This window comes from Oryza brachyantha, chromosome 4 (genome assembly GCF_000231095.2).
Source record: "Oryza brachyantha chromosome 4, ObraRS2, whole genome shotgun sequence".
NCBI lineage: Eukaryota > Viridiplantae > Streptophyta > Magnoliopsida > Poales > Poaceae > Oryza > Oryza brachyantha.
In genome coordinates this window covers 625,477-641,634 of record NC_023166.2, presented here as the reverse complement: position 1 = coordinate 641,634, position 16,158 = coordinate 625,477, and the positions used below count along the sequence as shown (strand labels likewise).

The window sequence follows — 16,158 nt, the reverse complement described above, 5'->3', positions numbered from 1 at the left end:
TTTACCGTTCTTAAAATGGTATATTAAGATATCAGTACTCGAGGTACCAAAATTTTACTCTAAAAATCTGATAGCTCCATATATTTTCTTAATAACACTAAATTTCCCGATGTTATACTCCAGTTAATTTGTAATTTCCCCGAAAAAAATAGTATAACAGATTTGATCTTAGATAATCGAAATACTTATCCATATAGAATCGTTGATTGATTGCATCGACATGTCCATTAATTACAAACCCAGCAACATTAATTATTGTCTATTCGGCTAGTCATGCAATTAATTTGTTATGGCTTGTGTGAACTATATATATGTGTGTATATAAAATGTGTAGGCCTGAGTGAATAATAACTATATAATCCAGTAGTGTGAAGGGGTGGAGAAATGGATGGATGATCAGTTGTTATCTGTATATCTGCAGCCTGCAGGCCGACCCTCCATATATCATGGGTTAGAATTAAAGCCAGCTCTTGCTTCGACATGCATATATAGGTTTCTAACGAGAGATATCCAAAGACCACCGACAGATCAACTCATCATGCCACTGGAGGAGGTAATTCACTTGTTGAACTCAAACGTACTTCCTTTGTCCCGAAACAAAACAACTTTTCAGTTATTAGATACAATGTTTAGCTCTTCGTCTTATTAAAAAGATTTTATGATTAATAATTTTATTTTTATTAGATGATAAAATATGAATAGTACTTTATGTGTGACTAATTTTCTAAATATTTCTTAAAAAAAATTTAAAATAAGACGGATGGTCAAATATTCGACAAAAAATCGAAAAATTGGTTTTTTATGGGACGGAGGGAGTACTACTGTGTATGTTTGATTGTTTAGTGATAATGCATGATTGGTTATTTTGCAGTGGACCCGGCTGGACGCAGACAGCTTCGATGGTTTAGCAGGGAAAATAATTGATTTCCTGGAGGATACGAGCAACACAAGTACGGTGATCTATGTGGAGGGCGCCGTTGGATTGGGGTCATCCACCATCCTCAAAGAGGTGGCTAAGCGACTGAGGGCCGAGAAGCTGAAGATCATCCATGTGGACTGCTCGCTGTGGCAAAGCAAGAGGGCCCTGCAGAAGGCCATTGCGCAGGAGCTGGAGCTTCCTTGGTCGGTGATGGCCTTGTTCGACCACCACGACGAGGAGGACGATTTCGACGGCGTGGAGCAGGGCGCTAGAGGGGTGATACCAGATGTCACGCGGGCGATTTTTAGTAACCTTGCCACCAGCCGCACGTTCCTAGTGGTCTTCCACAACGGCGGCGGTGGCTTCATCGATCTACAGGAGTGTGGCGTCCCTTTGATAAAGGGGCTCTACCTGTGGACGTCCCAGGTCAGGTTTGGGCCCTGGCACGGCCGCCCTACTCTTCCCCCGCAGGAGGTTGTTGGACCGAGTGATGCTGCCATCTTCGCTCTTTTGATCGGTGGGTTGTACCTGTTGCATGAGGAGGCTGCGGAGGTTGCCAGGTACACCGGTGTCCCCAAGCCTGGCATGAGCCCCGAGGTTGTCAAGGAGTGCATCAACTACTACAAGGTGGTGAGATTGGTATGTGGCAACAACCATGGCATTGACTGGGCCACCCACGCAGCTAACTTGTGGGTGTGCAGCGGGATCATACAATCCTATGGCGGTATGCCGGCATGGGAGATTGCGCAGGCTCTGCAAACCAACCTAAGATTGGATTGGGATGACCATCTCAATACTAACAAGTGGAAACTACAAAAACTACAAATAGTGCCTTGTGATTCTGTGGAGGCATCCTTCTTCTGGACTACATCTCTTGGCAACAATGACGCAACTACAGGCTGTAGTGAAACACTAGAGGCCAAAATATTCCAACACTCATCTGTTGACAAGCTGCGTGTGATACATCTCTGCTGGTGTACATTCAGTTTTGCATCTCCGCCCTTCCTCCACTGCAGCAGCCTAAGTTTTCTCCTACTTGACCATTGCAAAGACAGCGACCATGAGAATAATGAGTCAATAGCACCAAGGATGACAGCGTGTTTCCAAAAACTATGGGTGTTGGAGCTGAGTTACACAGACTGGTATTGGTTGCTATCGACAGAGGCACTACAGCTAATGGTTGAGCTCAGGGAGCTCAATCTAAAGGGAATCAAGCATTGGAGCATAAGCCATCTAAGCCATGATGATAACAATGCTAACTCTAGTGCCGGAAGAAAGACCAAGCTCAGGATGCTCAACCTTGTCAAGCTCCGAGTCACAGCCGAACCAACAGAAGATCTACATGAATCACCACTAGAGCGGGAGGAAGAGTCAGAAGAAGCAATATTAATATTCCCCAATCTATCTAGCTGGAGATTAACCCTCAGTACAATCATTCTTGAAGGTTGTGTTGAGTTGAAGCGAATTGGCCCTCATGTGCTGCCGCCATCACTAGAGTCATTTAGCTTCTCTAGCAGCAGCAATGATAATGCCCAAGTCTCGGCCAATATAGAGAGCATCTCCTTCCAGGGATGTGCCCAGTTGAAGAGTTTTTTGCTGAGAGGGCTGTTTGAGAAACTGCTGGAGCTGGACATGTCTGGCACATCTGTTAAAACCATCGACTTACGTGCAATGCGTGGCACTTGGTCCCTCGAGAAGCTCTTTCTATTGGGATGTGTGGAGCTTCGTGCAATACTATGGCCCGAACAATATGTAAGGTTGGAGGTTTTGCACATCGACGCTACTAGGTCAGACATCAGACATGGTGCAGATGTAGCAGCATCATCATCAACACCTTCTAGCTTTAAATGGCATATTTCCTTGAGGGACAGAAGGCTACTTCGCTCACTAAATGATGTAAATTCTTCCTCGGGTAACCTATGCATCGAGATTTCATCTCTTGGTAGTAATAGTATTGTTCATGTTGCTAGTGATGATTGTTGTGAAATAATAAGCAAGAGCAAGCCTGCTATAATTATCGGGGCCGCTGGCAGCAAAATCCGGCAGCGGCAGCAACAATCAGCTGCTGAAAGCAACAAGTTATATGCAGATGTCGACTTGAACGCCCAACAACAACACCTGCAGCTGCAAGCAACCATGCATGGCAACTTGATGTGGCCTTGCGAACTGGGGGGCAACACCACTCACTACATCAGCTTAAAAGATGAGAGAAGGATGTCATCGCCACTGCCTTTGCCAAGTTCCATGTGTGAAACAGCTTTAGGCCTGCATGTCCATGACAGCATATCCATCACAAGTATCACCAGCCATTCAAACATGGCACTGAGATGGCGTAACATCAGGTGGTGCAGAGTTGAGAGATGCCCCAACATAGAAGGCGTTGTTTTCACTCCACCTTCTGTTACTAGTATTGGTGAGTCCATTTTTATGTGTCTGAAGACATTCTGGGCATCCCAACTAGCAAGGGTGAGATGCATCTGGGACTGGCGCACAAGGGGCCAGCTGCGTTTTAAGCCTGGATATAGTTCATTTCAAGACCTGCAAGCGCTACACCTGGACTGCTGTCCTAGGTTGATATTTGTGCTCCCCTTATATTACAAGAACAATTTCTACGCGTGCCGTATGTTGGAAACCCTTGAGATTGTGTGCTGCGGTGACCTCAAGGATGTCTTTTCAGTGGTTGAGAATCAAGCTAGAGAATTCCCAGCGCTGAGGCGCATCCACCTTCACGATCTGCCCTCCCTGCAGACCATCTGCGGGCAAAGGATGGTGGCGCCCAAGCTGGAGACCATCAAAATCCGTGGCTGCTGGGGCCTCACCCGTCTACCTGCTGTTGGTCATGACAGCACCTGCAAGCCCAACGTGGAGTGCGAGAAGGAATGGTGGGATGCCCTGCAGTGGGATGGGTTGGAGAAGGGACACCATCCTTCCCTCTACGAGCCCACCCACCCGCTCTACTATAAGAACAAGAACCTGTCCAGAGGCTCCGTTATCAGGTACGCATGTATACATATAGATTATTACGGATGAGCAATTTTATAGTTCTTGAGGAGGTACCAAGTACCAAGAGGTACCAAATCACAGTCATTGATTGTGTTTGATCAGATGGCTCTGATTAATGGGTACCTCTTAGTACCTCGAGGAATCCACACATGGTAATTTGGATTGGGAGGGCAGAAATGGAATTTCGCGTATATGGAATACAGTGACCACCCAGCTTCTCCATCACTCCATGTCGTTCCTCCTTGCTCTCGGCGGCATCGGGGTCTGGTCGTGATGGCGCGGCGGCTGCCATCGGCAGCGGGTCGGGGAAGTCCACCCTCGCTGCTGCAGAGGTTCTACAGCCCGGGCGCCTGGGAGATATTGTTGGATGGCCATGGCCTTGACACGCTTAATGCGGAGTGGCTTCGGAGCCAGATAGGCCTAGTGAGCCAAGAACCTGTGCTGTTTGCTACCTCCATTAGAGAGAATATATTGTTTGGCAACGAGACGGCCTCCCTGAAGCAAGTTGTCGCCGCGGCGAAGATGGCCAACGCTCACGAGTTCATCGTCAAATTGCCCCATGGATACGAAACACATGTACGCAACAGTTACAGACTTACACTGCTAGCTGCGACGCGATGAGTAGGCTTTCATGGCGTTTCTTCTCCGGCGCAGGTTGGGCAGTTCTGGACGCAGCTGTCGGGAGGGCAGAAGCAGTGCATCGCCGTCGCGCGCGCTCGTCGGAGACCCAAACATTTTTCCCTAATCCATTTGTTTTTCCTTCCAATCTTACCCCTAACGAATCAACGGTTAGATTTATTTGGTAGCTCCTCAAAGACTATAAAATTAGTTATTACTGACATGCAGTCAACGATTACATACATATGCACGCACATATATACTTACATGCATGCTTCATATATCTATCGGATTGAGCTTTTTTTTTTTGGTTTATTTGATCCACTAAAAGTGTCTGATTAATTGCATGTTTTCCTGCTTGCAGGTGATTCATTCATCCTTCGCCTTTGAGCGGTTCTGTCCCTTGGGTTGTTTTATCGTTTTGCAAGACAATAAATAATGATGATGAGTACGTACGTCTCCACCCGGTGGCCAGCCACTCGTCATCGATTATGTTAATTTCTGCTTGGTTTTGTTTCACGTATGCATCATCTTTCTTTTTTTCTTTTTTTTTTGGATGAGAATATGCATTATCTTTCTGGATAGATGATCATACGTACAGATGACAGCTTTGATCTACAGCTGATCGATCTGGTGTGCTAGCTAGAGATCACTGATCGAATAAATCATCAGCATCAGTAGCATGAGAAGATCTAGTCGGTGCACAACTCATGCATGTACACCGTACCTCTCATTTCTCATTCAGCTGAGTTTGTGTTTGTGTGATTTCTCAAGACATATATGGACTGACCTCATCAGGGTGTTTACTACTCTACTTGGCGTGTATGAGTCCAAACAATGATGATTATGTGTGTGATTGTATTGATAAAAAAAAATGTCGTGACATTTATATGTATCAGTTATTCTATACATTGCTCTGTTATTTGGAAAGCATAAGTTCTGCTCTCGCGTTGATGGATATGTAAAGTATTGTTGTGCATCAAGGAACACAGAACATTGTCTGGATTGGTCATAAATTTTAAGAAAAAAGAACATAGGCTTTTGCAATCTTATACCTGTCCATGGTCACCACCTATAAGCTGCAGCTATTAGGAATTCAATGTTGAGTTCTAAAAGAGAAACTTTTTTGTAGTTGAGTAATTTCCTCTTCATATTAATTTATTTGGATTTTTTTTACTTTTTATTTTTATTTAGATAAATCTGTTATCTTTTTTCCTTACAAATTAATATACTTTTATTTGTTTTCTTCTCTGCTATGAAACGTGGTAAGGAGGAAGCACTGGATGACCATAGGGTTTTGTCATGAATCACTCACCATGTCCATATATAGCTGCTCCGAAAACATATCTCTGGTACTTCTATTTGTACCTTGTGTGTTAGGCTGTATTCGGCAGCCAGTGTTCCCAACCTCTCCCCCCCTGTTTTCCACTGTCACATTTCTCAAATAGCTAAACGGTGTGTATCGTAAAAAAAAGTTTATAACAAAGTTTTAAAAAATTATATGAATCAATTTTTTAAGTTTTAAGATAATACTTAATTAACTATGTGCTAATCCGTCGCTTAATTTTACATGCCTAAGAAATCTTTTCCCAGCCCAAGAACACAGTCTTAGGCCGCGTTCGGCACTCATGCTAACCTAGATTCTCCTTTTTTCCTCGTACACACGCTTCCTATAGGAAATTGCTTTAAAATATTATATTGATCTATTTTTAAATTTTTTTTATATTTAGTAATTAATTATTTATGTATTAAGTGTTTTTCATGTCAGATAACTTACCCAAAACTACCTAAACCAAACCCGGCCTTAGTCATACCACCAGGATTCTACACTAACCAACAAACACTAGTAGTGTTGGGCCTCTACAATTACACATATTTGGCCCATCGTGGCAGACGGGTTGCATCGATCCGTTAGAAAATAGCCCGTGACAAGAAGACACACAACAGTGGTCATTCCCACATTTTGCTTTACTTTCAGGCTCAAATTCTTTTGAGCCCTACAAAAAGGTAAGAGCATATTTTGCATATCAATTTTCCTTCTTTCCTCAAATTTTTAGCCTTGTGGTGTCGATGAACTTTCTTCAGTGCATGGCTACAACACACAACTGAAAATTACACGTTGTAAAACATAAATTTTCTGCTAGTTTCAGAAAGGAGGAGAAATTCCTTTTGACCCTCGTCGATTTACATCCATCCAGTTTGCTTAATTTGTTACAATTACGTCTAGCTTTTCCGACAGAGTAGAGTCCCTTAATATTTTTAAGCATCATGATTCATGCATTCACTGATCATGTATTCCTGTTCACTGCAGAATGAGAGGGAAAGACTATGTACCATATCACATTCTCTGATTGTATAATAATTAATTGTTTTCAGAGTTTCAAAAACTAGATTGTGACACATTTTTTTATGTATAATTAGTTGGAGTGATGCACACTTTATGCTCACCGAAAGTGCTCCAGGAAGAGATTAATTAACTAATAAGAGAAATGCAAGCGATGCTTCCAAGTCAGGGAGAAGTTCAGTAGCTGCGACTGCGAGACAGCTTCACTCCAAGAACAGCATCTTTGCCTCTTCGGAGAGCAGGAACAATGCAGCACAGCCTCCGTTCCAAAATAAACGATTTGTCATGTGTTTCTGATAGAATTTTGACTCTTTGTCTTATTTGAAAATTTTTATGATTAATATTTTTATTGATACTATATGATAAAACATAAATAGTACTTCACGTGTAACTAATTTTTTTAATTTTTTAAATAAAACAGATGATCAAACGCTCAATCTAAAAAATCCAGAAATCTTTTTTTTCTTGGACGGAGTAGTACTGCGTAACAACCGTGAAAATCACAATCCCTCTTCGAGAGTAATATTTAATAATACAACTTGTGGAGCAGCTCGAGAAAAAAGGGACTTACAGGGAGCATCAACACAGACGGTTGCCTTAGCTGGTCAACTAATTCAGCCGCTTGTAAAAATGGACCTAAACCGGCTTAGGCCACCGCTTGTCATGGTAATCCAACCAAGGGTAAGGCCAGGATAAATGCTTAAATTCTTCTCATTGCTCATGATTATACAGTATTTACAAATATTACAACAAATGTTTGTATTATGGAATAAATTTCAAATACTATAAGTGTTTATATTTTAGAATACACAGAACACTATTAGTGTTTTAAATGCTTAGCCTAGATACTACTCTAGGCTCTAGATTCCTGTGTATAGCTAGTCAGTTGACATATACGATTAAAGAGGTATAGTTAATCTATAAGCATATGCATCACTCAAATGGCCCAGATAATTAATATTTCCTTCGTCCCAAAATATAACTATATCTAGTATCGAATTTGATATTTTCTAGTATAATAAATCTGAGCAGGACGTTGTACTAAGAAAGATTAAGTCTTGTACTATGTAGCTATATTTGGGAATGTAATGAGTAATATTTTGTAATCTCTTAATGAACACTATTGTCAAAACTGCATCAAGTGGAAACAATAATGCACATAGATTCCATTTGAAACCATCATACATGTGTGATCTGGGCTTCCAGCCTTATGTCTTCATGCTTGAAGGTGCTGACGGAGACCACGACATCTTTTTCCATTTCACCTGATAGTCAGCACACAACTTCATGAGGTTTTCACCTAAATATATTTTTGAGATCACGTTTCACAGGCTCGTTCAACATGGCACACTTAGATCGGAGGATAATTAAATTGGCAATATCTAGCTAGGAAGACAACAGAAACAACATAATCATAATCATGTTGCAAGGCATTGACAACTCTGGCAAAACCCAGTTAACATAAGAGATGAGTAAGTTATTTATTTTTAAGAGAAGAAAACAAATAAAAAAAGGGTGTAACTTTGTTATAAATTTAGAAAAGAATTTAAAAGATAAAAGGACCTATATCCAAAAGCAGAAAAGATATTTAATATTTCTGTTGTTAGCAACTACACTAGCTCTAGGTGATCGAATTGGAGAGGTTACGGATTTTAACTTTTTATTTTCTGTTTGGTATTAAGTAATTGGGGAACATAATGGGTTGAATTGCTGATCTTATTGAGCAATCAAACTTGTTTGCCGTGTCACATTTAGTTAAAACAGCCCCATTAAAGTTAAATAAACAGTGCCTTCGTATTTAAATACAACTTTGGCCACTATTATTCTATTAGAAAATAAAAATAATATATAACAAAATTATAATATTGTAGAAATTTCTTATAAAAATATACATATGTTATTTTTATGCTTCCAGAGTAAATATTTTGAGAGGCATTGATGGTTGGAGTTTCAAAAGGTTGATCAAATAAAGTTAACAACAGTATAAATTTAAATTAGTAAAGTAATCGCTCCTGATCAATCGCGTACCCCTTTTCATGTATACCCATGATTTCTGGAGCTCAAAGGAATTATCTCAGTTGTTTCAAACATAAAAGGAAAAAGTATGGCTCTCTCGCTCCCAAAATAAGTTATCACTTTAAATAAAGAAGACAAATTATGAGAAGATAAAAATGACTTTGATGTCCCTTAGATCTCTTATTAAATAAGGGATGGTTGGTAGTAGGATGGAAAGAAATTTTAATAAGAAATGATTGATAGGATAAATACTAGTATACTAAACATGGTTAGTCTATTTTAGGGTAAGTTTTCACTTCAAATTAATCACCTGTCATCAAATGGAGGGAATAGAAATTTTGAACAAATCAAACAAATAAGCATGTATAGTACATGTTAACTTTCTTCAATCCGTAATTAATTAAGAACTGACCGAACTCGTAAATTTTAAAGTGAAATAGGTCGCCATGAAGATTAATCTGTAATAATCATTGATCTGATCCAACTAGAAAAAGGTGAAGACAGCCATGTGTGGTTGACTTTGCGACTAACCGTTCGGCAGATGATAAAAATATATTTGGTCAAAAAGTTTAGCAGCAAAGGCATTCATGCATGCATGTATCACATCTAGCAAAGGTGAGATTCCATCTGTCTCTACATGAATCCATAGCTGATTGATCTGATCATTCACAAGGGGTTAGGTTTTTCACTCACCTATATCTATGCGCTTCTATTTATATTTATAAGCCAAAATATAAATTTTTAATCTTAATTTCAAGTTAATTTTGAGGTTTTTATCGAAGTTTGTTTTTTAGCTGTTTTTAGATTCGCTGAGAATAAGTATATAAAATATTATTTATAAATTTATATTTTCATTTGTAAATATGTTGTTTGACTTTTTTAACCTTTTTTTTAAGTTGAGAAGAAGCTAGCTAGGTCCACCAATACTGTTAACTAGTTAAGCAAACAAGCAGGTGATGTGCATTGCCCAACTAATGCAATCACAAGAAAATTCATGCACATATATCTTTAGAAATGGTATTGGATCATGTACGTATCTTGACAAATAATTGTTGCAAATTGGGTAATACGACGACACCTTATGAATTTATGATTAATTATACGTACATGCATCGGATGAGCCATCGACCAGAATGATTAGTTGATGCGTGTAGATCGAAGCTTTGTCTAATCAACTAGCTAGTAGTTTATTAATTATATATATATATACAAAATTAATAAACTACTAGCTATATATATATATATATATATATATAATTCAGACTGACATTGCAACGACAAAAGAAACAAATTAATCAATTAAGCTAGATTGAACAAACTAATTAATTTCCCTCGAAGTGCATTTATACATTTAATTAGTACATGATCATCCTAAAATAATCAATTTCTGACGACGAATCCTGACGACCAAAGCTGGCGGCCAAATTCGCCCTTAGAAATTGGATTTCTCAAAGACGTGTTGATCGAGAAAGAGAACAATCCACGATACTTTTACATACATACGATGTTGAAATCGTTGGACGATTAATACAAACAATAATTGATGCGATTAACATTTTAAGTGTTGGGTTGTTGCTTCGATCGGTCACTCGGCGACGCGGTAGATGACGACGAAGCACGGCAGTATGGCCCTCGGGTTCGCCACGAACAGCTCCTCCAGGTTGCCGTACACGCTGCTCGCCGCCTCGTCGCCGGCCACCGAGTCGAACGCTCCCTCCTCCGCCGCCGCCGCGTCGTCGGCGTCGTCGGCGTTCCGGCGCCGGACCCGGCCGGCGATGACGCGGCACACCAGCATTGCCCGGCACCCCTGCTGCGCCTGCGCGGCGCCGCAGTCGTGCGCGCGGCCGCTGCTCGCCGTGGTGCGCACGCCGAGCGGGTGCGCGCCGACCCACGGCGCGAGCCCGTGCCGGATCGCCGCGCACACGCCGCACGCGCCGCCGTCCGCCGCCGCCGAGGAGGAGGAGGCGCAGAGCGAGGTGGCGCCGTTGAGGCCGAGCGCGCAGGCGAGGCCGGCGGAGTGGAAGCGGAGCAGCTCGTTGCCGTCGGCGGCGGCGCGCGCGGCGGTGGCGCGGCAGCGCGTGCGCACGGCGTCGCGGTAGGCCTCGAAGCGCGCCACGGTGCGCGGCGCGTTGTGCACCTTGAGGATGCGGTCGATGTGGCAGATCGGACGGTCGCGCTTCTGCCAGCTCGACTTGAAGATTATCTCCACGATGTTCCTCCCCGAGTCCTCCGGCCCCAGCTCCGACACTGCAATTATTCAAATTTAATTCATTTATTAATTACTAACTCACTGATTAATTAACTGTATTATGATTAATGTGTGCGTTAATTCTGTTATGCGTACAACTTGACCATCCAACTTACGTACGACCAAATTGATAAATGGCTACAGTGGCATTTACTTTGATCCCTTTGCCTAATTAATAGTCAGAGTGTTTTAATTGTATGCAGATAGTACAATTGGGTTGTACTTATAGCTTATAGCGGGACTGGTTAATCCTGCATAGAGCAAGCTAATCAATTGGATCTTACCGTAATACAATTAGTAGAGATTAATTAACCACACTGCTAGCTAAGTGCATTAAATGCAGTGAGTGGATCTGCATGTGCAAAGCTAAGCTTAAGCGAATCAAGCCTACTACAGTATTATCGAAGTTATCGTAGCAGACAGTGTGCAATCAAGGCACTGAAATTCAGGAGCTCAGTACTTCATCTCGGCATCATCAACAACAATAATTACATTGCATTAAGGCACTGTCCTGTGATAGGACACTCCAATTGACCTAAACAGTTCAAGAGGGTGATGTACATGTTCATGACAAAAGTGAGGTTGCACTGGTAGTTTAAAAGTTGTATTTTGGTCCTGAACACAATCTGAATTCTTCACATTTTTTGGTCCTCATGGAATACTTAATTTCTCAAACTGTATAATAAGGGGTGTTTGTTTCTAGGGACTAAACTTTAGCCCCTAGTCACATCGGATGTTTGAACATTTATTATAAATAGTAAACGTAGTCTATAAATAAAACACATGCATAATCTTGGACTAATTTGCGAGACGAATCTAATGAGCCTAATTAATCCATGATTAGCCTATGTGATGCTACAGTAAACATTTGCTAATTGTGAATTAATTAGACTCAAAAAATTCGTCTCGCAAATTAGCTCTCATTTATAAAATTAGTTTTTTATTAGTCTATATTTAATACTTCAAATTAATGTCCAAACTTCCGATATGACATGGGGCTAAAAAGTTTAGCCCCCATCTGAGTAACCCTAAGTGTGTTCTTGTTTTCTTTTGGAGAGGGTACACAAAGTGCATGGAAATCCTGTGTGTGTGTGCTGCCAACTGCTATAAATTGGTACAACTAGATTGGATGGATACTTTGCCCAACTGCTGTAGTTGTAGAAGCACTGGGGTCTCAATGTGCAGCCTTTCTAAGTACTACTAGTACTCCTACATTGATTCTCTGGCTTCTGGTGTATTGTCTTAATCAGGCACTGTGTTGTCAGTGTTGTTAGCTAATGATCTTTATAATAACTATAATCATGTGCATTGAGATATGCCATCAGCAGTCAGAAAGCTTCTAGCCATCTGCCTTCAGCAAATGGCTACATACATATACCTTTTGGTTTGCTCTTGCCATCCAATGTTGAGTAAATTAATTAATCAAAGATTAATGTTAATTTGCTTTGGGTGCTCATGTACACAAGACAGTAGCTTCCTTGTAACCCACAAAAGACAAAGGAAAAGAGGAAAAGGAAGATGCGGTTAATAGCTTTGATGAGCAGCATCTTCCTTCTCCTTTCTGTTTGTCTCCTCTCACATGGTTTGATGTGCCAAGAAACTAGTAAACTAATAGCACTGTTACTCCACTAAGGTTATTATAATAGTAATAGTAATAGTAAGATTGGTGTCTGTGGTAATATCCATCATTCTGTCATGAGTAAACCAATCATATTGACCAGCCAATATATAGCACCCGCACACGCAGATCTCAAGGCCTCTTCATTAGTGTTGCTAACTAGGATTGGTACTAGTACTATCTTAACTTGCTATACACCCCAAAAGCATTGACTACTATTCACATAATAAAAATCTCAGTTTGTCATTTCTCGTTTAGTTACGAGACCATGGGCTTGTCTCGAGAAGTTCTCGTCGAATCTTCAGAAATCATAAGTTTTCCAAATATCGCTCAGCTTACGAGAATTGAGAGACTAAGAAGTTGGCTTCTCCCTAGCGGTTTCTCAGAATCTTAATCTTTCCTAAAAAGGCCCCATGTCTATGTATAAAACGATAATCCATTTACAGCCTATGTAAAATTCATAAATTTCATCGAATTTCATATGAATTTCACGGAAATTTTGCGAGAATAATTAGCGAAGGAAATGTTGATTTACCGGCATGGCGAATGGCTTGATGGTGCTCCAAGCTTTCGGCCTTGGTGAACACCTCTCCACACTGTGAGCAAGCACACAGCTCCCGTGGCCTCGGATACCTCCTGATTAACACCAAGATTAATCGCTAATCATGTTAATTATGTGATTAATTATGGGTTTAGTGGAGAGGTAATTAATGGTGGTGATTTGTTAGGAGACCTTGACATGGGCTCGACGTTGATGGCGCGGCACTCGTAGCAGCCGGAGAGGCCACGGAGGGCGGGGTGGTGGCCGCCGCCGGAGGAGGAGGAGGCGGCGCGGTGCGCGCGGCGCGAGGAGCGGGTGAGCGGGGTGGTGTCGCGGTCGACGGACGCGGCGGCGGAGGAGGCGGCGCCGACGGAGCTGGCGGCGTCGACCACGTCGCGGATGGCGCACAGCGACGCGCCACACGCGCCGGCGCCGTGGCTCCGGAGGCGCGACAGCGCGGACGGCGCGGCGGGGTCGTGCACGCGCGCCGCCGCCGTCGCGCTCCGGCAGCTGAGCAGGCTCTTCAGCTGCTCCCACGACGACACCGGAGCCGCGGACGCCGACGCGGGCGCAGGCGCGGCGCGCGACGGCGTCATCGTCGGCGCCGCCGCCGCCTTCTTGGGGTGGTGGTGTCCGCTCTTGGCCGCGACGAGGGCCTGCTGCTTGGTGCTCTTCTTGGACGCAGTCACCGTGGCCATGGCGCGATGGCCAGCTCCACTCCCAGGAGGCGGCGTTCTTGGCATCGGTGAGAGCGGCGGCGGCGGCGGCGGCTTCTTCTTGCGCTTGGTGTGGTTCTGGTGGTGGTGATGGCGCCGGCGGTCGGAGGTGTCGGTGACAGTGGCCGTCTTGGAGGTCGAGGAGGAAGGGAGGAGGAGAGTGGAGAGCGCCATGAGAAGAGAGAGGAGAGGAGGAGACTTTTGGTAAGCGAGGTGGTACTAATAAATGTTCTCCTCTTCTTCTCCTTCCCTCCTAGTTAGTGCAACATGGGAGAAGATGTGATATATACGAAGGCCCCCCCTCTCTATACTGTTCTTGTTATGCTTTGTTGCTTTATAATTCTTTTCGTCTTAGATAATGTTAAAGTAAAACTACAAGAACTACGACTATCAGTAGCTTCTACAATATTTAGTTTGGACACCAGAATACGATATATAGATTAGTAGTTTGGACACCAGAATACGATATATAGATTAGTCGAAGAAAGTATTTTCATAAAATTAAATATTTACTTATTCTTTATATATATTATAATAGAAAATTGTAGACAAAACTATATATTTTAAAGACCGTGTTGTTGTGTAAAACACCAAGAATTATAGAAACATGAGGGAGTACAATTCTTAAACATTTAATTTTAGAAAGAAAAAAGTAGAGAAGAAATTAAGGTGGCAATGGATGTTGTGTGAGAAATTTTTTGGATCTGAAAAAAATTAAAGGAGAGGATGGAATTAATGCAACCTCCGGACCAGGGTAGTGGGGTTGCATGCATTTATTAAATACCCCTGGACCATAGTGTGAAATGTTGAGTTCACGATACTTTTCATTCAGAAACGTACAGTGGAATGACTGTTGAAATGCGCTTTTGTTATGGCAAATAACAGAGATATCTGGTGTGATAACAACACATTGCATTGTACTTTGGGTTGCCATCTCACTCTTTCTTTGGAACCAGCCCATTAAAGAGTATAATAGCAGACTACAAGCTAACTAAATGTTTATGTGGAGAAGAGAGAGAAATAATAGGTTGTAATCTTATAGCTAGCTTGGACACAAGAATAAAGAAATTACGTGGAAGTGACATGTGGGTTCTGTATTGATGATAAAGAGTTTACTACTATATGGATGGGCTAAAAGAAGACTACAAGAAATTTTATAGCCAGCTTATTGGCTATATTATTAGCCTTGCTTTTAGAGTCATACAATACAACCAAAAAATTGCAGTCTGTATTGTAACTTGTCTGTCTACTCATGAAACCTTACCACCATATGGTGATCATCAAGTTGGTGAATATTTTGTAATTAACTTTATAATTCATTGACTTAAAACTTTCTGTAAAATTTGAAGGCAAAAGATACATTTACAGCACATATAAAACCATGTAGAGTAGACAAAAAAAATGAGAACCATTGGATCCTTGGTAGGTGAGTCAAAGTATGAGTCCAGGATTGTTGCTTACTAGTCAATGTGGCAGATGTTTCATTTTTGCCTTGAAATACACATTATATTAGGCCGAAGTCAAACTACCATCATATCTAAGCATTAGTAGTGCCGGACCAATTGTCGAATTTGATTGTCAATATTAAGAATTTGTTACTGTGTATTGTCACACAGAAATGAAAAAATCGGTTTGCACATCTACATCTTTTCAAAGAAGAAATAGTGATGAACTGGATTGTCCTCTCCAGCAAAGATTGGCCCAGTTGACATTTCCTTGTTGGTACAAGCTTGCATGAGACATCCTAACATAATGGTTGGCTTAGCCACCAACAGGTGAGAAAAAACGGTACTTTCTTTCTCTGAAAACAACATGTGAGAAAAAGGTACTTATGTAGTGCATAGTATATGGTCAATAGGTTCCAATAAATTGAGCAGCTATATTATTTTGAATGGTTGGTCCTTCAGTCAGGACGGAGCTAGAACAAAATACAGAGATGGTGCCACTCATTTATTTTTAGTCTTTTGAATCGGATTTAGACTACTACAGATGACTCAATTTAGATTGAGAGGGTGCATATATGGTGAAAATAGACAAATTCTAGTTAAAAAATTTTCTGAACAGGGTACCTGGGAACCCCCCAGCTCCATATTGCTCTGCCCCTGCCTTCAGCAATGAGAGCTATCTAGGACTCC

At 41.8% G+C, this 16,158-nt stretch overlaps 2 protein-coding genes across 3 annotated transcripts; one reads left to right on the top strand and one right to left on the bottom strand.

The window, feature by feature from the left end:
- Positions 1–434: 434 nt before the first annotated feature.
- Positions 435–5,518, top strand: LOC102720701. 2 transcript variants are annotated; one of them, XM_040522959.1, is made up of 3 exons: positions 435–553; positions 872–3,915; positions 4,905–5,518. In XM_040522959.1, exons 1-3 carry the CDS (start codon positions 539–541, stop codon positions 4,906–4,908), a joined length of 3,063 nt encoding a protein of 1,020 aa, XP_040378893.1. In that variant the 5' UTR covers positions 435–538; the 3' UTR covers positions 4,909–5,518. The 2 variants fall into 2 exon arrangements, with proteins under 2 accessions (XP_040378893.1, XP_040378892.1); XM_040522958.1 differs by lacking the exon at positions 4,905–5,518 and adding an exon at positions 4,025–4,124.
- A 4,691-nt stretch (positions 5,519–10,209) lies between these two features.
- LOC102720423 lies at positions 10,210–14,308 on the bottom strand. Its single transcript, XM_040523339.1, has 3 exons — positions 13,500–14,308; positions 13,302–13,402; positions 10,210–11,147 (listed from the first exon to the last, which is right to left on the bottom strand). Exons 1-3 carry the CDS (start codon positions 14,195–14,197, stop codon positions 10,486–10,488), a joined length of 1,461 nt encoding a protein of 486 aa, XP_040379273.1. The 5' UTR covers positions 14,198–14,308; the 3' UTR covers positions 10,210–10,485.
- Between the last annotated feature and the right edge of the window lie 1,850 nt (positions 14,309–16,158).

Coding starts and splice junctions, on each gene's coding strand:
- LOC102720423 (XM_040523339.1), bottom strand. CDS start 14,197: ATGGCGCTCTCCACTCTCCTCCTCCCTTCCTCCTCGACCTCCAAGACG. Junction 13,403..13,499: donor AACGTCGAGCCCATGTCAAG/GTCTCCTAACAA, acceptor GGTGTTAATCAG/GAGGTATCCGAGGCCACGGG. Junction 11,148..13,301: donor TCAAGCCATTCGCCATGCCG/GTAAATCAACAT, acceptor GAATAATTGCAG/TGTCGGAGCTGGGGCCGGAG.